At 45.1% G+C, this 24,659-nt stretch overlaps 1 protein-coding gene across 1 annotated transcript in view; it reads right to left on the bottom strand.

Moving 5' to 3' along the window:
* Positions 1–400: 400 nt before the first annotated feature.
* Positions 401–24,659, bottom strand: part of FRMPD1 (FERM and PDZ domain containing 1) — a 1,126,186-nt gene continuing 1,101,927 nt past the window's right edge. The window contains exons 16-17 of the mRNA XM_086961871.1: positions 4,987–5,991; positions 401–4,839 (exon numbers count right to left, since the gene is read on the bottom strand). Coding sequence (XP_086817997.1) covers positions 3,530–4,839; positions 4,987–5,991 — 2,315 coding nt within the window. The 3' untranslated portion in view covers positions 401–3,529. The remainder of the gene's footprint in view (positions 4,840–4,986; positions 5,992–24,659) is intronic.

Raw genomic sequence — 24,659 nt, 5'->3', positions numbered from 1 at the left:
TAGAAACAAGCGGGGGATGCAGGACTGCTGAGAATCGGACGTTATTAGACCTGAGCCAGGATGCAGCAGCTTTTCAAAAGGTTCAAAATAGTACATTAGATATGAAGTGCTCATAATACATATCATATAAAATTACAGGATAGTTATAGAACATACTAAATGATTACATCATCTGTGTTTTTGCAGCACTGTATCTTCTGTAATATCTTCAGATAGTTTTCCAAGAGTTAAATGAGAAGAAAAGAAGAAAGTGTTAGTTTTGTGTGCCGTGGCATTTAAAGAGGAGAACATCACCACCCTGAATAGATAGCCAACATTGTTTTATCTTTTATTTGTTAGATTGAACAAACATCCTCAGAAAGCCTTGTCTTTTTGTTTATCAAACCAAGCCCTTTATCAATAGTGTCCCTTATAGATGTCTTGATTGGCAACCATCGGCAGTCCACGACTCGTTTCCAGTCACTTCTTTTTCAGTGAATGGATTTAGATGATGCGTTTGTTTGTGTAATAGGGAACTAAGGTAGACTTTTATGATTTGTGGCTCTGAAACTTTATACATCATGACGTTGATAAACAACTGATCAAATCAACACAACAATCCAAAACATATACACGTGCATCAAATTCGAAAGAAAACAAACAGAGACATTTCCATTTTATTAAGAGTATGACAAATATAGAAGAAATACTCTGACCATTCATTGACTATACAATCAGCACACTTGTGTGCACCCAACTTCTTGTGTGTGAATCTGCGTCAATGGCATGCCTGAGTTGGCAGTGCTTGGGTTTGCGCAGCAATGAGGGGAGAACTCTTCGTTGTTGTAGTCTGTGGTCAAGTTAACTCTATGATCCATGAGCTCACGTGTTTTTCTTTGCACCACCAGTCTCGTTGACATAGAAGACTATGGGCCTGAAGTACAGTTTGGCAGATGGGATACTCCCTAACAAATGGGGTGGATGTCAAGTGCATCATATCCTATGGCACCTGTAATACGGCGGACAGGTTATCCGTCATGTTTAACGCCCCCGGTGTGGGCGTTCTAAAGAGTGGGTGGGCTGCAACGTCCATTGGCTGTTCGCAGCACCAGGGAGGGAGTGCTCCCGTCGGCCGCACGGAAGGGGTTAAGATAGAGTTTCCCTTCTGCCAAATTCTACATCAGGCCCTTTATCCGTGAAGCAGCCTATCAGCTGACAGATTTATGGTCTGAGCATGATATTTATAAAGTAGACATAAATAATGATATTCGTGATTCTTAGCTTGACATCATGGAATATTTTTAAATGTTGACCATAGCAATACAATACAAACCTATGTTAGATGTTTAAGCATACATAACTTAAAAGTGACATAATACTAATGGGGATTAGCCAAAAATAGAGAAGTTAAAATACATGTACATTCTTTCTGTGCCCTTTCAAAAGCAATCTTGCACTGAAACTGCCTTTATATAGCTCTCGGCAGTGTAATGCCACACATTTTGTGCTTATTTCAAAAAGTGTTTCTTTTAAACTTAGTACAATAAATATCACTACACTTACACTAATAATGTAATGAGTCATCACCGTGCAACACATCCATTCCTCACTCGTTTTATAGCACCACTCCTTACTAGAACATTCATTTACACACATGTAACTTTCATGAACACGTTTCCGGTCTAAGGAGCATTTTCGAAAATACAGATTGAACACTCAGCGCATTGCAGGAAAAAAAACCTTGTCAACCCATTCTCGCTCTAAACTACTAGTCCAGACACTTAGGGATGTTTCTTCATTTTAAACCATATTTTTTGTTCTGCCTCTCCGTCATCTAGTAGAGCGTTTAAAGTGAGACAGTTCGATGTAGTTATGAAGGTGGTGAAGAGAGCATTGATGAGAACTGGATTCTATGGGCCAGATGTATCAAGATTCCGTTCTGCGAATCCTAAATAGCGATTTTTTGCAAATCGCTATTTAGAATTCGCAAAACGGAATGTATGTACAAAATCGCTATTTTTTAGAGATTCCTTATCATTCTTTATTTGCGAATTCGCAAATAAAGAATAATTTCCAATGCATTCCTATGGGCCAGGAGGCCCATAGGAATGATAGTGCAATAATTCTCAAATTGGGAATTCGCAATTTGCTAATCGCAATTTGAGAATTATTTCAAGGGTGCAGGGGTGTCTCAAAGACACCCTGCTGCACCCCTGAAATTTACATGTGTGTGCATGTGGTACACATACATGCCCTATGGGCATGTATGTGTGTCACATGCCACCCTCACAAATGCCAAATAGGGCATTTTTACTAGAAATCGCAAATTACCACCAAGTACAAGTCGGTGGTAATTTGCGATTTCTTAACTCAAAATCGCAATTTCAAAATGTGTCATACATATCATTTAAGGAATCGCAAAATTTGCGATTCCTTAAATGCTATGGCAAAATAAGAAATCGCAAATAATTGCGATTCCTTAAATTGCGATTTTTTCATACATGAAAAAAATGCAAACCGGCCGTTTGCGAGTCGCAAAAGCCTTGATACATCTGGCCCTAAGTATCTTTTTATTCAACTATCTGCTGGCTCTTATAAGTGCCACACTGGCAGGTTCCCATTCCTACAGTTTCACAATTCACTCTAAAGACTGGGGATATGAATGCCCAACGGGTATGGTCACAGGACATGCAGAGCTGCCTTTAGACAGGTGCAGGAGAGGAGAGGAGGGAAGGAACCTGAGAGAAAAGGGGTCGACAGACACTGTGCTACACTTGCTCAGCTTCCAGACTGCCCCCTAATTCTAGTAGCTTTTACTTTGCTCATTGTTGATATCAAGCTCTTGTACATTACTAGCCCACCCTGTTTTGCCAACCTGGGTATCTGATTTGGAGACTACCTAGTTTCAAAACGTATTAATACATTTGATTTTAATTCTCAGTAATAGACATTGCTAGGCTGTCACTGCCACAGACCTACTTCCGGCTTGAATTCAAAGAGGCTTACAAGTTTTCTGGTAGACCTTCAAGTAGGTCCGTGGGAAGGATAGTGGCACATTTGGAAAATAAAATATTTTTGCATACCAACTAAACAGACAGGCTAAGGGAGATTTTTCTTTGTGTTAAATATATAATTATGTGTATATGTGGGCAGCAGTATCCGCAAATCATTAATTTGAAATCAAGAGTGGCAGTAGTTTGTAACAGAAATGATGAAATAATGTATTCTCCTCTCAAGGACGTAACCAAGCCAATTCGAAGCTCATGCATGGCTAACAACCATAGACCAATGTCCAGAGATGCTCTATATTTCACCAGTGAGCTTATTCAGATAAGAGTCCCACTGTGAATGAAACAATTTACGCTCAGCACAGTCTCTTCTGCATCACAGTGTGGGTCTCAAAAGGGCACTAAGTTCTTCGTCACTCGTCAAACTTTAGAGTCTATTATGCTCAGGATAAGTCTCTAATATGTAAACAACACATCTTTTGACAGAAACCTGAAATTTAGGTGAGGGAAAAGTAACTTTATAGATTAGAGTCAGATTTTCTTCAAGGAGTTAATGATTTGAACTGCTGCGTTAAGCAGAATGTTGCTGCTGTGAGTGCTGTGCACTGGCGAGCCAATAGTTTGATGCTCAAATCAGAATAGTCTCTCTCGCAGGCCTTCCTCGCAGCCTGAACAAACTGATGATAGGTGAAGACTACATCCTTCAAATTGGTTAGGACACTGATCTGTCTTTTAGTGCATTGGTCACAACCAGTAAGTTGGAGGCACACCCGTGTGAGGTCAATGAGGTTGCGAAATGTGTCATGGAGAGCACTCTGCATCTGTTTCGGAGATGGGTCCACCTTGATCACCTTCTGGCAGTTGGACATCAGCTTTCGAGACACTGCACAGAGAGCTTGTTTGTCATCGGAGAAACGGATGGCACACTTATCCTCAGGATGACTGAGTGAGCTCCCAGAATAGTTCTCAAACACCTTCTGCAGGTCTTCCACCTGATCCTGCAGCTGACCAAAGTCACTTGCCATTTTTGAAGTACTGTCTTCTAGCCTGCCCAAAGATTCTAAGGAATAATGTGAACAGAAGAAATTATCAACACTGCTCAATGGGGAGACCACATCTTGTCTGCCATCTGAGATATCAAAGATTTTCATATCCACAGACAAAAGACTTCCAGAGGATGGTGGAGTTGTCATGGGTAAAGATGATATGCTAGGCTCAGAATCAATATTGTCATCATCAACTTCAGTATCAGGTCCACTAAAGCAATTTGTGTAGGCCAGCCGGCAGCTGCAGTTTTCCTCTCCAGCTTGGTGCAAAGATACATTCTGATTACTTGTGAAATCTGAAGAGACAACTGCACTGGAACTAAGAAGAGCCTGTGTGTTTGAGCTGCACTCAACAGGGGTTTGGTCGGAACAGTAAGGGATGAAATTGGAATTTTCCCAAATTGTTTTAGGATTGTTATTGTACTGCTGGAGCATTTCTGATTGCAGAGAAGTATCATTGTGTACTTTGATGCATTTTGCCATGCTGTCATCTATTTGGTAGCAAGTGTTCATCCTTGTTGGGAGCTCGTGACCAGTATTTATTTGTGACTGATTTGCACTTTGGTCTTTCTCCCGCCATCTGGGATCCACTCCGTACTGTGAGGGACTCAATATGCTGTCAAAGTGATTCATAGATAATGCAAAGTCAATACCCTTTCCCATTTGAGGCTCCGGCTGTCCGACTTCTTCTACTGTTTGTCCACCTTGGACTTGGGGATGCATATTAGGACTCTGTGTGAATGTCGCTTCATTCTTTGTGTCCTTTGTGACGGAGTTGTGAGACAGCAGCACATCAAAATTCTGCCCTTTAAAATATGACATTGAAAATCAAGTTAATATATTTGATATAACATTTATGTCAAACAGAAGCTCACTAGCATTAGAGAAACCCAGACTTTCATATTAACCCCCCCCCCCCACCCTTGCAGAAGCCCCTTCGCTTGCAACCTTACCATTTTTCTCTTTGGATAATGATGTACCATCTTTTTCAGTCACACAAGTCATTGGGTTAGATAAATCCCTTCTGGTGCAATCATCTTCTAAACATACAACATTGGCTGGTTTTATACCTCCAAACTGATCCATGGATCCATTGGTCAAATCTTCCAAGGAACACAAAGTCTCTTTTTGATGTGCCATTCCAAATACATTACACGGTCCTAGTTTATCGCCATCGGTGACATTTCTACCATTGTTCTCCTCAATTCTCTGCTCAGGCTCAGCCACATCCTCTTCTAATGTACTTCTGGCTATAATGCAGTAACCTGGTTGACTCCTCAACTTAGGAGTTCCTCCCTCCTTGGGAGACTCATTTTCTTCCATATGAAGGTAAATATCAGAAGGACTGGTTCGTCCACCTTCGTCACAGAAGAAGGGCGAGTCAGAAAATGTGCCCTTCACTTCTTTGCTGTCCGGGCAAGAGGGGTCATGTAGACTGAGATCCGGTCCTCCCCTACATTCTTGTGCCGTACGGAAGCGAGTTGCTGAGATAGAAGAGATAATGGTGTCAGTGATTGATTTGGTTTCCATGGTGTCAGGCTCCATCTCCATCAAGCTGGGGGAAGGGCTTTTGCTTTTGTTTTCTTCTTGTGGTGGTAGCAGCGTCAGTGGCTTATTTTCCAGAAGTGATGGTTCCCCCTCCGTGTTTTTCAAGGAGGATAGTGTTTGAGAGTGAGTGTCGGAGGATAGCTGAGTCACTCTTTCATAGCAGCACACGTGGTCCACCCTTTCTAAGGAGGAGGAAGGTGTTAGAGGGAAAGTCACTTGAGATGTGTAGTCTGTCTGTAAGAAGGAACGCCTTTTTCTTGTGGTATTAGCTGACCTGTTAGACTCCTTTGCTGTCCTGCGTGTTTCTTTTTTATATTGTCTTAATATGTGGTTGTCTTCCAAATCAATGCTGCTTCCACTGATCTGGAAATTAAACTTGCTTTCTTGATGCCAGGATACCATGTTGGAACCTATATAAAAAGGAATTACAATAAAGAATGAAGCAGCAACAAAACAGTGCAATGCACAATACATCTAAGGCACCTTTAGCCCTCATATTGTCTTGAAATACACACTTGAAATTTCCTTTTTGGGCATTGTTACCTAAAATGTTGCTTTGCTCTGGATGCTTTTGTGACAAAAGACATAGAAAATGGAACTAGTTACAAAGTAGATTTGTGTACCTGAGCAAAGAGCTGAGCAAACAGATTTTAAGCTTTATTTATTGTGTTTATATAGTGAGGAGCCTGGCAAATACATACTCTCTTTTCAAATGCAAAATATGGGACTAAGGTTGGGACAGAATTGGTTTGTACCATTTCATATTTTGGGATTAGCAAAATACTGCAAAGGATACAATTGAATTTGATTATTTTATTAAAAACCCTTTTATACATGTAAAGCTATCCGTTTTTTAACATAAAATATGGTAGTCTTCTAACATTAGTACCTAACAGCATCCTCTGTTGATGCTGAGACTGGCATAGGAAATGAAAATGCTTAGATTGCTGGCCCTGATAATTGTCCATCTCTGCGCTAGATTCAGTGACACAGACATGACGCAAACAGTGGGCCACTTTATTAAGTGGTGTTGGGGGAGATCGGAATGACAGGTTCTCTTAACTCTATGAGTCGTTACCAACTATAAAATGTCCTTCCCCTCATTATGATCCCTTGCCTTGAAACCCTAGTTGCATGGCAGGCAGGCAAGGACCAGAGATTAACACTCTGAGCAGAGGGCAATAACATTTTATTAGAAGAAAAAAACATTAAAATCCCCTAAAAATGTTTGATTGAAAAAATGTTAGAAATTACAATCTAAAACTTAAAACCATTACATTGTAACAATTATGATAAGCTACTAAACTACAACGCTGCCAAATTCACTGCATGTGACCTCACACATGACTTCCTCAGTCACATCATCAATATGGCAACACATTTTACATCACATTTACATTGTGTGGAGATTGATAAGAGCTGCAGTAATGCATTTTGTGACAGCCATTAATAGCGGTTGTAAGGCTGTGGTGCCACAGTCAAAAAGGAGTTGTACTTACAGATGATCTAAATAGAGTAGAATAGTTGCTCTAACTGTACTCACAGTTGATCAATATCTTCCCTAATGATACAATTAGATGTATGCAGTTCTATTTCAACAATGAAAATGAATGAAGGGGAATATAAGAAAACTACTATCACCATTATATCATGACTGAAATAAATAGAGAACAATCATGCGTAGTTGCTATGCCCGAAACACTTTTAAAATGAGAAGCAAGCTGATTTGTTTTAGTGTAGCAACACCATCCTCTGCTAAGCTCTTTAATCAGGGTGTACCTTAACATCTGAATTTTACATTGTAAGAAAATGCCCCTTTTGTGTGGTCAACTCCCACTTTTTGTAGGATTATATTGCTGGTGTATGGACTCTGAACACTGAGGCACTGCAGTCCAGCACACAGTGTCTGTACTCTGACACCTAAAACATGTAGAATTGGCTAACCCTTGATTGGCATATTTAATTTACCTAATATCTGGTACCCAGTGCCTGTAAGTTAAATGTCACTAGTGGACTGCAGCACCTATTGTGCCACCACTAAAGTGGCAATGCAAAGCAAGGCTTCAGACCTGCCCCTGTAGCCTGAGTGTGCAGTTTTAAAACTGTAAATGCCATCGGGTAAAACACTCCACTTGCCAGGCCTAAAACTAGCTTTTAATACTCATAAGTCATCTTTAATGTAGACCCTAAATGCCCATAGGGCGGGGTACATGATATTTAAAAAGAAGGACAGGTGCACTTAAGTTTAAATGATGTGGCAGTGAAAACTCTCCAAAGTCGTTTTTCACTGAGGCTCTTCCATAGGAAAGCACTGGGTTACATTTATAACACCTTATGATGCATAACTTCAGTTTTGGAGTCACTAGAACAGAGATTCGAGGACTCCAATTCATAGCAATTTAAAGCCAAATATGATGGGAAAGTCAGATTTTATATTCCTATATTGAAAATGCCATATGGCATATGCCTGAATAAAGCTTCTAGTGGGATTTTCAGAGATAATGCATACGTGTCACCTGGCACCCTTCTGACCTTCTGCAAGAAAGTGTGAATAGCTCCCAGTAAAGGAAAAGGAAGGTCCTTGGCTGGGAGGAGGTATGACCTCCTCCTGATAGGATGGCCAAGGGATGTCCTTACTAACACTCAATCACAACAAGTATGGTAGCTAAAGAACAAAGTCAGTCAACTGTTTTCCTACTTGGTTGAACAAGTCAGTCGCCATAGTGGAGACATCACACAACTACTGTCAGAACATAAGTGGAGATCATCCTTATGGAAGAGGAAGCCTCACACACATATTTGTGTCATGCTTCATCATTGGCATCCTCTCCCACCCTGGTAGGATGGTACCACCAGGGCAGACTCAACCTTCTGACGGACACTAACAGGAGAGAGTTCGTATAAAAAACTACTGGACAAAGGCAGGATCCAGATCCATTAAAATACCTTGGGTTCCCTGGAATATCACCTTTAATAGTGGGGACCTCAGGTATATCTAAAAACCGAGTTGAGGCGGTATTTCCTGAGGGCAATGGCTCAACCCATCTGTTGAGGCTTAGAGAGATGGGTTGGAAGACAGAAGAATTGCACCTTCTGTTGTACCTGCAGAGAGAAACACCAAGACCCGGACCTGCTCCCCACTTGGACTCAGGATTGAAGAGTGGACTGCAGTGGCAAGTTGGCTAGCTTGGTGTAAACCACCTCCTAGAACACGAAATCTGCAAGAAGCCCAAGATTGTTGAGCCCAATTGACCAGTTACAACCGGATTTGAACTGGACCCTGATGTTGGCTTCTGGGAGATTGACTCCTAAACCCTCAAGTGGTGCCCAAAAGGTCCTGGGCCTTGACTGCTGTCATAGTGATCGACGTATCTTTCCAAAGTTTCACGACTATACAGTTCTTATGAACTTTTCATAAAAAGAACCAGAGGCTGTCACAGGACTGCTGCTGAGCCACAGCCGCTGACGTTTATCTGACTGTCGGAATCAACTTGCTGTACTAAAGGGATCCTGACTTCCAGAAAAGTTTCTAAGCCCACACATAGTAGACTTTACCATGACCAATGTGGAGCACCACTCGGATTTCATCCGATTAGAGTTTTACCTGCCTTTGATTTTGAGAAACTCGAACTTTCTACCAACGTTGAGACTCCCTCTGAGGCACTGCTTTACAGCCGGCCACAGTTGACCAACCCCTTTCTGGATCTAGCTGGCACCCAGACCCGCCAGCAACCTCACTGACAAGGATTTTCTCCAGAAGAAATAGACTTCAGGCCTAACTTAAAGTTTGACAGAATGGTTATTTCATCACAAACGTGATGGATATCCCGTTCACCATTTAACAGCTGCCAGAGGATCGAATGGACTTGTAATATGGTGGACGGGATATTCGGCACTTTTTGACGGAGTAACCTGCCTGTCAAACAATAAATCAGGCCCTAAGTCAGAAGGTAAAGTTTCCATCGGGTCAAACCCGGTCTAGGTCAACCAGATAGCCGCAGTTGGCGCTTTATGCTTTTTGGTGTTACAAACATCTAAAACCTTGAAAGATCATATCTCTGGTTCCATACAGCAGAGTTTTGTCATTTTGATGTCTATTTGTTCAGTAAAGTTTTCTCTACTTTTATAATACACAGTGATATTTTTATTGTGTTGCGTTTTTTACTTTTTAATTGTTATAGTACTGATAAATGTTTTACACATATTCTGCTAAGTTAAGCCTATCTGCTCTGTTCTACAGCTACCAAGGGTTGTCAGGCTTAAATTACAAAGACCTAACTGAACCCAGTACGGAACAGTGCCATTACTACTTGAAGAGGACTATCATCCACTTCAACTAATAATCCACTACCCCACACCCGTCTTTTTAGTTTATGTGGGATAGATAGCCTCTGTCACTGTATTTATACACATTAATTTTCCTTTAGCTTTTATTTTTTTAGGGAGTTTAATTTTTATTTTTACTCTTTGAGATAGGGATTTGTTAATTAATAGCCTAGGTTTTGTGTGTCTATGTTTATATTTGGGCATATGATGATATGTAGATTGGGGTGTCTGTTGATGAGTTTGTGAGAGTCTGATTCTGGGTTTGTATGCATTTGATGGTGGATGGTGAGTGTCTCATGATGTGCGTGCATGTTAGATGGGGAATGTGCATGCATCTGATTGTGTTTGTCGGTGTTGCATTAGTGTGTGGGCATCTGCTTGTGAGTATATATATATATGTATATATATATGTATATATATATATATATATATATATATATATATATATATATATATATATATATATATATATATATATATATATATATATATATATATATATGTATATATTGCTTGGTGCTCCCTTGTGTCTGGACAAACCTACACCTCTCTGAAGAGCTCTAATGAGAGCAAAACACAACACGTGTCAGGGGTTGCTTTTATTCACTGAAGGCTGGCTTGGATAGTATTTTACCAATCCAAAGCTGTAATACTGTGTCTGGAGTTGTAAAAGGCTTTGGCCATTTTACAGCTCAGCATGGATAGCACAGTGCTAATCCTATGCTTAAAGACTTTGCTGTAGAGATGGCAAAAGACTTTGTCCCTTTCTATCTCGACGTGGATGGCACTGTGCTAATCTTACGCTTAAAGACTTTGATAGAAAAACAGACATTTGAGGTGAGCAAATTAAGAGTGTCGCTGGTGTTGAGAGTGCTCTATACTGGAGCTTCTTTCCACCTAAACTTGAGAACTACACAGAGTTCTCTGCTTCTTTTTTTGCATAATGTATGCGTCACTCTATGCCTGTAAGGGTTTAGTTATGTCAGCATGAACAAATTAATGAATAAGACATAGTTATAAAGGGTGACAGCTGCTCCAACCGAAGCATCCTGGAACTAAGGTAATGAGGAAAGCAGGTATCTAAGACCCCAACTGGACAGTAGGGTCTCTGAGATGAATGGAGAGCCTGAGTCATATTTGTTTGAACAGGTGTGCCTTCCAGACGCTTGAAGACAGACTCTAAAGAGATACAACAAAGACATTCTGGAAAGGAGTACCACAGACTGGGAGCTAGAAAAGTGAAGGATCTCCCACCAGCTGTTGCATTTACGAACCCTATGAATGCACAATAGATTTTGGCTTGCAGAGCACAGGGTTCAGGAGGGGCGATACATTTTGACATTATCCTGAATATAAGTAGGGCCCATCTGTTGTGCAGCCCTGTAAGTGATCATAAGGGCTTTGAATTGTATTCTTTGGCTGAATGGTAGCCAATGTAAAGCTGTCAGAACCTATCAATTTGGGTTTCAATTTGAAATGTTCAATACAAGTCAAGCTGCCACATTCTGTACTGGTTGTAATCTGTTGATCAACTCTTGTGGGTACCCAAAGAGAAGGACATTGGCATAGTGCAACCTTGATGTAATTAAGGCATGGACAATGTTCTTCTGAGTGTTCTCTGAAAGGAACATCATAGTCTTTCTCAGAGATTTCAGTAAAGAGAAACATATTACGGCAGCAGATATGACCTGGGGTTTGTATTTTAGGGCTCTGTATCTATTTTTATCCCCAGATGTTGTGCCACTGATGTGGGGGCAAGAGGCTTTCCCAACTCAGAAGGCCAAATTCCGATCATGTCAACAAGAGAAAATCTACCAAATACCAGAATCTCAGATTTATCAGAGTTTAGGCAGGGCAACTCTTTTACATCCACTCAGCTACTGCCAGAAGGCAGACTGGAAGTTGTCTGTGGTAGAGTCAACCACGTGATGGAAAGCATACATCAGCTGAGTGTCATCTGCATAAGACACACTGTAGAAGCACCAGGACTGTAAAATGGAGGCGGGGCATATAGATGTTGAATAAAGTTGGAGTAAGGACTAAGGGTCAATCCTTGCGGGACGCTACAGTTAACTTCCTCATATCCCGAAGTATAGCTGGTCGGTATACTGCTTGCTTTCATTTGGAGAGGAAGTATTTTATCTAATTCCAAACAATGGAGGAGCATGGTTGCCTTGGACCTCCTGAAGTGGGGTTTGAGGCGATTGACATGCAAAACCCTTAAAGGCTTCCTGGGAGTCTTGAGGTCTACAAGGTAAGTGACCCACTCTTGCTTTTTTTCACCTCATAGGGCTGAGGCCAGCATTCGTGCAGGGCTCTGAGTTCCATGCTCCATAATCAAAACTTTTTTACGAGACTGAAACTCGACCAGAGTTACCTTCTGGTCATACCACCAATTCTTGACCTCCTGGCTGTCCTCTAGACTCTCTTTGGATTTCTTCCAGAAGCTCTTCACCTGAGTATGGAGTGCCAGCATATAGTTGACCCCATCCTGGGGGCCTTCCTGGAAGCTTGCTCCCAGCCCTCCTACACCAGACTGACAGATCCTCTCCCAGGGTGCCCGCACAAACGTTTAAAGGGGCTGTAGCCATCCCCCTTCTGCAGTACCTCTCTGTAGGCAAACAAAAGTCATGGCAGGAGGACATTCCACTTCAGCCTCAAGGGATCTGACAGGCCCATGATCATGCCTTTCAGGATATTGTTGAACCTCTCAACAAGCCAATTAGTTTGGGGGTGGTAAGGAGTGGAGAACGCATAGGTTAAGCCACACTCCTTCCATGTGAAGTTCATGTATGCAGATATGAAGTTGGTACCTAGGTCAGATGTGACCTCCATTGGGAACCCTACACATGTAAAGATTCCCATCAGTGCCCTGGCCACTACACTCACAATCACTGATCTCAGCGCTATAGCCCCTGGGTACCTGGATGCCCTTTTGCCAAGGGCTGTCTTGTGGTCCTGAGGCCCAACAATGTTGATACCTCCCCTTTCAAAGGATGTGCTAACGGCAGGACATGGTTGCTGGGGAACCTTGCGCTTCCTTCCTGACTTGCCACTAGCCGGGCAGCGGGGGCATGACCTGCAAAATGCATCTCTTGCTTTCCTCATCCGGGGCCAATAGGAGTTTGTGACAAGCCTCTTAAAGGTCTTGTCCTGCCCTAGATAACCTACTGGGAGAACAACAGGAGCCAGCTCCAATAAGAAGGCCCTGTAGCACTGGGGGACCACCAACACAAGGGTAGCACTAGGCTCACAAACCATAGGCTCGCTGTACAGGAGACCATTCTCCCAGTAAATCAGGTGATCACCAGAGATGTCACCAGCTGTCTGGGCCTCAGCCTGCCACCATAGGCCCTCAAGAGTAGGGCACTCCATCTGCAGCTTGCAGAACTCCTCCCAGGTGGGACCCCTTCCTTCTGGTAGTTGTTCAGCTCAGGAAGGTTCCCCAGGGTGGCAATGTTCCCCCTATAGTCTTCGGGCGTCACCCTCAGGCTCAGCCTCCTCCCAGACTCTGTGAGTTTTAGGGGCTGTTTTTCCAAGCCCCTTGCTCTTTTTTTTCCTTACTACTCCCTCACGCAGCCATGGACCGTGTGTTCAAGCATACCCTCTCAGGCAACTCTAACATTTCCAAGTGCAACCTGAGCTCCACCTCCTTCTAGATGGTATGCTCGAGGTCATTGTCAAGCTGACAATCCACAGGCATGGATGGACTCAAAGGTACAGTGGAGGGCACTGAGCCCCTCCCACTGAAAGAGAACCAGAGCCACTGGCCTTTGAATCTCATGGTTTTCAGCTGAAATAACCTGGTGAAATGCATTAGGGACTACCTGCCCTGAGGTCACCAGAGGATATCTGACAATTGTCATGCTGGCTCTAGTGCCTCTCAAAGCCTCCACCCTTTTCCCATTCATGGTGACCCATTGCTTGTATTTCCTAGTGTTACAAGGCCTTTTAGTTCCCTGCACCATCTCCTCGTAACCTAGGGGCATTTTGAAAAACAGCATTTTGCAACAGTGTACCCTTGTATATTTATGTTCGTTTTTGTGATATCGTGTAATTTTCAGCATTGCTTTCCTGTTTTGCTGGTATTACTTTAGTGGGAAGTGGTACTCACTGATGCTGCATCTTGATAATGAGAATGCTGGAGGACTAGTGTAGGACTTGGCCTTTTTGGTTAAAGTTCCCTAAACATTTTGCTTTCCCCCTAGACCGTTTTCCTGACCTAGAGATGCCAATTTAGATGCTTTGGGTACTTTGCCACTGCTGATCAGTGTCAAAGTACAGGAGTTCCCTATGTAAAATGTAATGGTGATTCGTTGGCCATGATTGGTATGTTGCCTTACTAGTAAAGGTCCCTAGTGATGTGCACTGTGCGTGCATGGGCTAGTAACGCAATGGAGCACAGAGAAGAGAACTCAGGCCTTCAATGGAGGGCCAGCGGAAAGAATGCTAAGTTAGCATGTAGTCCTGACAAGTGCAACCACTTGTCAGGCCTGACTTTCCCTTTTACATACACACGGGACACCCCTGTGGTAGGTTCCAGGTAGCCCCTGGGCAGGGTGCAGTGTAGGTAAAAGGCAGAACATAAGCGGAGGTGTGTGTTATGTCCTGACAGTGCAAAACTCTCCATTTCACTTTTTACTGCTGAAAGGCCATTCTGCACATAGGACAGAATGGGGGAGGCTGGGTGTTGTGTTTGTTAGCCTAGTTTCCTGTCAGTTTATAATGGAGAGGTGAAGTTTGGTATGTATGGACTCACAGTGCCGTAATGCATCTTTCTATGAAGGTGGTTTTGTCACTGTGTGTTTATAAACCACTCTTTTAGAAAGTGGCTGGGCTTTGTGCTCTGAGCATTTCTGTGCGTCTCTGAAATGCGAATTGTCTTTCTGGAACTGAAAGGTGAGAGGAGCTGGAAAGGTCTTGACCCAAGGAGGGGTTGAGATGGCACCAGGCCGCCCTGCATCTGGAGAGTAAGAGGGAGGAGAAGCCCGGGAGGTGAAAAGGCCTGGGCTGGTGCTATAAACCAATTGACCCATCTCCTGCTGATTGATTAAGGATCCAGACCCCAGTATCAAAGGGAGAGAGGTGACACTGGGAGGGAGACACCCAGAACTGATTTAGGGAAGGGTCAGGGACCCCTGAGCACATACAAACTTCAAAGATATTAAGGGGTTTAACTATGAGAGCTGAAACCCCTGAACCTTGGAATGAAACAGATATGGATTGAGACTGAAAAGGCTTAGACCCATTCTGTGGTCAAGAGGAACCTCTGCTAAAGAAGGAGCAACTGAAGAGACTGCTGTGGATACACCAATCATTGCTTCGTGATCTGGGGCTGGTCTGCAGATTGCTGTTCTAAGTAAGGAAGAGGCTGTTGGGACTGTGCTTGGAGGCGCTAGGTCCCCCTGCATGAAGAAGACTGTGCTTTGTGCTGTGTCTTGTAACTCCAAGGGCTCGAGGTGAGCTGGATCCCTGTTTTGGAAACACAGGAACATAAAAGTTTCCAGAGAAGACTATTAGATACGCCGTGGGTGTGTGACTTCTGTCTAGCCTGAGACCTTCGCAACTTGTGCCCTGTGATCTTGGTTACCAGGAGTTCCAAGGGGAACTCAGACGCGCTGGGTGCATGTCGTGGTGCATCCCGGGTGTTGGTGAAGAGCACCGGGGCCTCGTAGGCAACAAAAGAAGAAGTGGGTCTCAGACGCGCAAGAGTGCGTGTCGTGCTGCAGCCAGGGCGTTGGTGAAGAGTGCCTGGACATCGTGTGCACCAGGAGAAGAGAAGTGGCTCGAACGCACAGGGTGCGTGTTGAGGTGCAAGCGGAGCGTTGGTGAAGAGCGCCGGATCGCCGTGAGCACCAGGGAAGAGGCGACTCTCAGACGCACGGTGTGCGTGTTGATGTGCAACCTGCGGTGCTGGTGAGGAGTGCTGGGTGAGGGTGTGCACAGAAGTGAAATAAAGTCTCCACAGTGCTGAGGGCGCGTCTCGGTGTGGACTGAGACCGCCGGAGTGAGGGCCAAGACAGTGGGGCCCTCAGAGTCAATCAGCAGCGGCTCGACCGGCTGCCACAGAAGAACTGAGCCACTGGCCCGAGTTCGCTGCAGCCTGTGACGGAGTTCTGGATCAAGACCCAAGTCGCTGACTTTGGGGAGGAGAGTGGGATCGTGCCCCCCCAGGTAACGTGGATCAACACCTGGGGTGGGGTGGGGTGCGGGCCCAGAGGGACACTCTCTCGGCCTCCCGCTTCAGTCAGCTGCGCGAGCCATTGCTTCGACTCGGATCCCGGTCCGTGCTGACCCAAGCCAGGGCAGTACTGGGGCCGGAGTGGGAAGCAGTACTTTTTGTGTCATCATTTGGTCCATAATGGGGAAACTGTTAATGGAGCACGTAAAACTGTCATATTACACTTTGCATTATTGCTGCTCACTAACTATCGAACTGTCATATGACGCCTGACCTCATTTGTGCCTGACAAACTTTATGCTTGGTGCGTTACGCAGTGCGTTATTTCTCCTTTGCATATTACTTGATTGTAGCGTGACGTATTGCTTTGTTTCTTCCTGGTACAGGGATGCTGGTGGTGATACGCATTGCATTATTTCTTCAATTGCAAAGTACATGACTGTGGCGCTACGTATGGCATTGTTTCTCTGTTGCACAGTATAAGAGAATATCGTTACTCATTGCAGTAATTGTGTCCTTTTGCAACGTGTGTGATTCTAGCAATACGACTGGCCTAAACTTTTGGAAACGGTTAGAAGTGAACTTGACTTTTGGTTAGGAGCGGTGGTTGGGATTCGAACCTACCAACCCACCGGAAAGAATACTACCCATTCTTCTATGTTGATTTTGTATCATGTGGTTGTATCGTATAATTGCTTATATGAAGATTATACTCATTTTATCAATACTCTTGTGGAGACTATTTGTGATTAAATCATGGGGTTACTGTGAGCGTGGTTGCACATACTGAACACTCGGGCCTTGGAGATAAGCCTGGCTGCTCGTGCCAAGCTACTAAGGGGGTGAGAAGGGCTATCTCAGACAGTGTCCTTACTTAGCCTAACGTTGAAGCGCGGGGTCGGGCCGCACGCCTCCAGCATTTGGTGGTGGTGGTAAGCGACAGGGACCTCCACTTCCAACAACTAGCATCAATAAAATATGTCATCTTAGTGGCACTAAAAGATATTAGTATGTTATTTTTCTGTGACCTTCAGAGACTTGGAGAGATGGTCTTTCTCCTTTACTCATCTGCTGACATAAGGCATTGAAATTTATATACTTCCACCAAGCCCACCTGCTTGTGTGACCTAGCACATGATGCACTTTGGAAATGTATTCTCTACCAGGCCTTAATGCCCAACATGTGCCAGGAGGACAGCGAGTAGTGCCAGAAAAGGACAGTATCATGAAGGATGCTCTCAGCAGAAGACCTCTCATCTAATAGTCAAGATGGCTGCTAACTTTGTTCTTTCTTCAGAAATGTGATGCTTGTTTTCTAGAAGGCGTTTTATCTTTTTCATAAGAGCCTAACTCTGATTTTTCTTCACGGGTGGTTTTGGCAGTTAATGTGATGAAGTTTGGGATTGCTGCTTATATTATGTTGGTGCTCTTCCATATGGTTTACTATCTTTTGTTATTCTATAAGAGGTGGCCAAATGCACATTACTGTACTAGTTTGCACGTTTTAAAAAAAAACAAAACTTTTCTACCGCTTTTTATCTGCTTTGTAAAACTCTTTGATTATGTATCTCCTTCTCTTTTTTAAGGAGAAATTGCAAAGATTTTTATTAATCGTGCAATAAAGATTATTATTATTATAAGAGGTGGCCTGGGGATGGCTTGTTCATCTTAGATTGTGTCAGCATAATACTCCTGCAGGCACCATGTATTTGTTCATTGATGTAGTGAGGAATCTTGAAACTATGGTAACAGATGATTTATCATACTTTGTCAATTTTCCACATCTACCTTTTAGTGAGTACCCTTTCAGAGAACAGCAATGGCTTTGCTTCTCATTTGGCAACATAGTTCTTCTGTTGTGGTGCAGTCTAGCTGGCTGGCATTTACGACTAGTTAATCCTTTTTTTCCAAAGCATCACTTATAGTCTGCATGAACTTCACTCACCACTAACCCTGTTGTTCTGAATGGGTTGAGGTGTGCCACAAAATTATTCTCTAGAGCATGGTTGTTGGTTGCTTCAAATGCTTTTGCGTGACAGGAACTCTGGTCACTTTCTTTGCAGATTGCTACACAATATAGGGAGAGGAGACCACTGCCTCCCAGCTTATCAACGTTCTACGTTCTGTTTCACTACTCTAAATGATTATTACAACAATTAGTACGACTACAAAATTAACCAAATCTCTAGCCGGTGCTTAACAGTGAAGTGACCTTTTTATTACATATTGCCATTTTCAATCTATTACTGACATCAATACTCTCCACACTCCTATTACTCAAGGATCCCCTTCTCTACTATCGCCCTTGTACTACAAACTATTGGAATAGCCTTGAGAAATCCCCTGATAGACCAAATATGTGTTGGATGTATTGTTCATTTTGTTGCTAATAACTCTGGCTTCACAGGACTTCTGGTAAAAAAAAAATGCTGTGAGCATATACTGTACAGTACATTTCGGATTTCTTCATTGGTGAGAGCTAATTTCTTGCGTCACATTTGTGTGCTTCCATTGATGTACTTAGATTTACAAATGATTGTTAATACAATCACTTCCACTACACTTTTAGGTAACAAGGTGGTTGAATGTTCAGAGCACCTATATTGCTGCTTAGTGTACAAACTAATAGGATAAACATGTAGGCCCAGATTTACTAAGCCTTTGTGTTGTCCTTACATCACGCAAGGCAACTCTGGACAACGCAAAGGCTTGTGTAAGAATTAGAAAGTCACACAAGGGCTGAAGTATGCCTCCTCACGTGACTGTAAAAAGAAATGTAACACAAAGCAGCGGCTTGTCAGTGTTGAGTTACATTTCATAGTGGTAGGTGTTCCATGAGTGGAGTACGGACTTTCCTGTGCATCCACCCATGGAATCTGATGCAATCCCAGTTTTATTAACCCCTTCAATGCTTGTGACAAGGTCAACTCGTCATGGGTGTTACCTGCGCTGTGCGTTTGACGAGTTGACCTTGTCACATAACAAGGGATTTTTTAAATTGCAGCACAACACGGGAATTGCTGTAGCAATGATGCGGTTAAAATCAGTAAAGATGGGATTATGCCAAAATGGTACGCTACCCCGACCATAGTGTAACGAGGAGAAATATGTGTATTTCTCTTTGTTACTTCCTCTTTCAATGCATGCATCACACACAGAAAGAGGAAATCGCCTCTTAGGAATACCTCCTGCACAAAAACCATCCTGCCCGTAATGCAGGCATCCTTGCACTATGGTTGGCACTAAGAAGCCTCAAGTGTGCCAGCACGGGAAGAGAGCTGAAGAGTGTCATAATATAGTAGATATGGTGGTGTTCAGCTCTCTCCCATTCATGCAACACAGCGCAGCAACTTCCCTTGCTGCCCTTGGTTGCATGAACGTTTAATAAATAAGCCCCATAATGTGTAGTCTGCATTTCATAACTGAATATATGCCTCCATATTTTTTTTATTTTTTTATTTTACGTAGTTTTATATTGCGTGATCTTGACCCGAATTGGGTATCAGAGCGCTTTATATAGCACCAGTTGCGTTACATGAGGACACATTCTTTTTTTGTTTTTAGGCACGGGAACGTTAAGTGATTTGCCCAGAATCACAAGATGTTCAGCGTTGTTGCCGAGACTCGAACCCAGTTTCCCAGATTCGAGGACGACCAACCTAGCCGTTAGGCCAACTCCTCTCCCCATATGCCTCTGGTTTGTGTAAGTGGAACATTATCTTTCCCATTCTTACCACTGGAATAGTTTACACTTTCTTTGCAGTGCTTTAGAATGACGATGAATGATTTGAGAGTTGCAAGGCTTGGTATGAGTCATCATGAGTCATCATGCCTAGGAAGCTTGATACTTTTTGTGAAGCAATGGCTGTCTAGATGCCTTATACTTTCTAGGTGTTTGCTGTGACCTTCAGATGCCATAATGTTTCCATAGAATTTAAGCTGGTATGCAACCTTTACAACGCAACTTTTACCACGCAGTGCTGTTACAACGCATGTATTATAATGAAAACCATTGTGTGGACAGCGCACTTCAAGGACGCGCTCACCGTTCTAGGAGGGAGGAAATACTCGGACCTCGCCGCACCCGCTCCGCGGGTGCCGCATCGCTGCTGGACGCTGTAAGGGGCATCCGCCCAACTCCCTGGTTGAAGCTTGCTGGTCAGTGGTAGAGGGCTGCAGGGCTGCGAGCGTCAGGGACTCCATTTCCCAGGAGTCCCTGCCAGACCGGTATCAACTTCCGGTCCGCTCTCCCTGGCGGCCGCCCACTGACAGTCTTTAAAATCGTCAATTTCCCCCAGCGCCAGTGGGACACTTGCCATTGTGTGGACAGCGCACTTCAAGGACGCGCTCACCGTTCTAGGAGGGAGGAAATACTCGGACCTCGCCGCACCCGCTCCGCGGGTGCCGCATCGCTGCTGGACGCTGTAAGGGGCATCCGCCCAACTCCTTGGTTGAAGCTTGCTGGTCAGTGGTAGAGGGCTGCAGGGCTGCGAGCGTCAGGGACTCCATTTCCCAGGAGTCCCTGCCAGACCGGTATCAACTTCCGGTCCGCTCTCCCTGGCGGCCGCCCACTGACAGTCTTTAAAATCGTCAATTTCCCCCAGCGCCAGTGGGACACTTGCCATTGTGTGGACAGCGCACTTCAAGGACGCGCTCACCGTTCTAGGAGGGAGGAAATACTCGGACCTCGCCGCACCCGCTCCGCGGGTGCCGCATCGCTGCTGGACGCTGTAAGGGGCATCCGCCCAACTCCTTGGTTGAAGCTTGCTGGTCAGTGGTAGAGGGCTGCAGGGCTGCGAGCGTCAGGGACTCCATTTCCCAGGAGTCCCTGCCAGACCGGTATCAACTTCCGGTCCGCTCTCCCTGGCGGCCGCCCACTGACAGTCTTTAAAATCGTCAATTTCCCCCAGCGCCAGTGGGACACTTGCCATTGTGTGGACAGCGCACTTCAAGGACGCGCTCACCGTTCTAGGAGGGAGGAAATACTCGGACCTCGCCGCACCCGCTCCGCGGGTGCCGCATCGCTGCTGGACGCTGTAAGGGGCATCCGCCCAACTCCTTGGTTGAAGCTTGCTGGTCAGTGGTAGAGGGCTGCAGGGCTGCGAGCGTCAGGGACTCCATTTCCCAGGAGTCCCTGCCAGACCGGTATCAACTTCCGGTCCGCTCTCCCTGGCGGCCGCCCACTGACAGTCTTTAAAATCGTCAATTTCCCCCAGCGCCAGTGGGACACTTGCCATTGTGTGGACAGCGCACTTCAAGGACGCGCTCACCGTTCTAGGAGGGAGGAAATACTCGGACCTCGCCGCACCCGCTCCGCGGGTGCCGCATCGCTGCTGGACGCTGTAAGGGGCATCCGCCCAACTCCTTGGTTGAAGCTTGCTGGTCAGTGGTAGAGGGCTGCAGGGCTGCGAGCGTCAGGGACTCCATTTCCCAGGAGTCCCTGCCAGACCGGTATCAACTTCCGGTCCGCTCTCCCTGGCGGCCCGCCCACTACCCTGTACACGGGTATAATTTCGCCCAGCCTTCCCGCAGCGCGGGACGCAGCCCGGAGCAAAGACCGGGCTAAGAGCGGGCCGTTTGAGGCCGTTCGAGGACGGCAGCGGACGGCCCCGGCCCCTAATCCCTGGTCTGCCGTGCTACAAGTAAGATAGGCACACTTGTGTCTGGACTCTCGAATATTTATCTAGTCTTCTGGGCGGATCCACTAGCGACAATACCAGTTATATAAAGGGTGCATTTAGGTCTGACTTTTGTAGTTGGTGCTTGTCCGGAAATCATGGCTCTGAGATCCGGCAAAACGCGCAATGTCCAAATCAATACTCCCACAGGAGTGGTTTCAGGCCCATTAGACGCTTTTATCACACGAGCCACGGGTATCCTTGAAAAGGAAATTGCATTGGTGGAAAAGCGTCTTTCCTTAGATTTGGTCACTGGCAAGCGTTCTTCGTTAGGTAGGTTGGCTAAGATCCCCAGCCCCGTGCCGTCTGCTCAAGCACATGCAGCTTTTAACTGTATACACCGAGACACCACGGAAGCTATAGTTCACTTGGATAGCGAAGAGATAGGTCCACCCGCCCACACTACAGACCTTCCCAAACACCCCCTGGACGACCCTGAAGTATCAGGAGATCCTGGAACCCAGGATAGTCATTACACCAAACAAAGCTCCGATTCTGTCGACCTAACCCCTGACCCTCCCAAAAGAGATTCTGACGCCCCAGTCCACACGGATTCCACAGGTAGAAATAAGGGCTCAAGGAAAAGGAAACAAGTCTCCAGCACCAAGGGAGGAAGAGAATCTAAGATACCGAAATTAAGAGATCCCGCTGGCAATCCCACACTAGGGCGAGGCCATCCAAGCGGAATCCAATGTACAAATGCTCTGACTAACACCTTATGCCCCTCCCTTATTTCCCTGGGCTCCTCAAACCCATGTCCAACATGCTTAAGCAGTGACGATTCTCTGCTGGCAAAAATGGAGATTTTAATAAAAAACCTCCTTTCACCTGTTTTGGAGAGGACCAGACTTATGACACTGCAAATAAACTCTCTGGAGGCCGTAGTAAATGCGAACTCCGCTATTTTATTGTCTTTGTCAGACATAGATTCCGGGTCAGCTAAATCTTCCCTACCATCTTTAGCCTCAAATACAGCCAACATCCCAATTAGTCTCACTGCTAACAATCATAATCCACCAGGGCCAGTAGCAGACAATCCCAACACCAATAAAGGGGGAGTTCACAAAAATTCCCCAAATAAGGTACCAAAGGCTGTGCCCCAACGTCCTCACACGACAAAACCTACGATGAATAAAACCCCCGCTAGACGCCAATCTACCAAACCACCCCCCCTGGTAAAACCTAATACTGTTTCCCAGAGTGTCCCTACCAATAGGCACCCAGCGATCCTTGGAAATAATTTAAATCCCCCGGCAAAGAAGCAACCCAGGCATACTACGCCGCGGGTTGATATCCCCATTGAGGCAACACCGTATACCATGGTGCTGACTGGTGTTGCCCCACTACCATCTGGCAAAAGGGAGACCCATGATGACCTGCGTAACAAGGTCATCTTCTGGCTGAATAAATATAGACCCCTGCCTCCATCCTCGCCAACAGAAATACTATTCGTAAGGAGGGTTGACTGGGTGGGTCAGAGCACCAAGGATTTGGAGGGTGATTGCATCTTAATATCGTTCAGGGACTCCTGGGTAGTGGACTCAATCTGTCGAGAAGCTAGGTTTGCCAGACAGGGGGATGTTCAAACGCTAGACCTCTCCTATTTCTACCCCCAAAGACAGGCTCACCTACAAAGGGCCCCCAAACAGGGTCGTACCATCACTAGGAACTACCCTATGACACCGCACCTACCAATCTTCCCCCCTTTATTTAACCGCTTCGGTCCACTGTCTGACTTGGAGGCCATTGATTGACTCAACAAACCACCCCTAACATTCGATCCCGCTGAAATGGCCCCCCCTGAGGTTGGAGACAAGAGACAGGGAAAGGTGCCCACCCAACTTATAGTCATGGCAGAGGAGTGCAAAAGGGTCTCAGTTCCAACAGAGAGGGATACACCATCTTCTATGGACGGGGGATCCCCTTGGCTGTTGGCTGATCATAGTCCTTTGGGGGGACCTGATAATGGACTGGAAGCCGGGTTGGGACAGGACAGGCTCGTAGCTTCCGAGGTGGCGACCTACTCTATGGTACCCACACCGGAAACTCTAGCGTTAGTGTCCTGGAACATCGCTGGGATCAAAAGTCGTATCCACTCTGGTGACTGGCTTGAGTTTATGGACAAATACGATGTCATTTTACTCCAGGAAACTTGGGCTGTCGAACCATATTTTAAGCAGGGATATGTAAATTTTTACAAAGCAGCCACTCGTAATGTCATTGGGAACCCCAAAGGGCGAGCCTCCGGGGGGTTACTGATCTGGGTGAGACAATCCCTGGGTTATCGTATTTCGGAGATATGTATACCAAACCCGGATCTGCTTATTCTTAGGCTGAGAAAGTCTGGCCATCGGGACTTGATTTTGCTAAACATATATGCTCGAGGTCTGCCAGGTGGCCGTACGCCACCATTGTTGGAGATATTAGAATCTGCTCTGGCCACCTTTGATTGTACCAATGTTTGCATGCTTGCTGGGGACCTAAATTGTTGTTTTGAACCCCTGTTAGACTCTGGGGATTGTTGGGGTTCTGTGGAGGACGCAGTTTGGGGCATACCTGAGTTGTTGATTTCTAAACCAGTACCTGCCACCGAGGCAGCGGTGAATTGGACGGCCTTTTGCTTAAATAGTGGCTTTCGGGCCTGTAATGGTCGAACCAAATCAGACCAGGGAGCCAACTGCACCTTTGATAACGGGCTAAGAAAAAGTCGGATTGATTACATCATGCTGAAAGTGGTAGATTGGTCCCTGATGCTGGACATGGAGGTAACCCCCCGCCCTGAAAGTGACCACAATCCCCTGAGTTTACAACTTAAGATGCCAGGTCTAGTAAGATTAGAAGAACCTGGTATCACTCAGACAGGGGATACCCTCCTAACTAATGATAGGAAGAG

This window comes from Lissotriton vulgaris, chromosome 3_1 (genome assembly GCF_964263255.1).
Source record: "Lissotriton vulgaris chromosome 3_1, aLisVul1.2, whole genome shotgun sequence".
NCBI lineage: Eukaryota > Metazoa > Chordata > Amphibia > Caudata > Salamandridae > Lissotriton > Lissotriton vulgaris.
The sequence above is the reverse complement of the archived record's forward strand: the minus strand, read 5'-3'. Positions and strand labels throughout refer to the sequence as shown.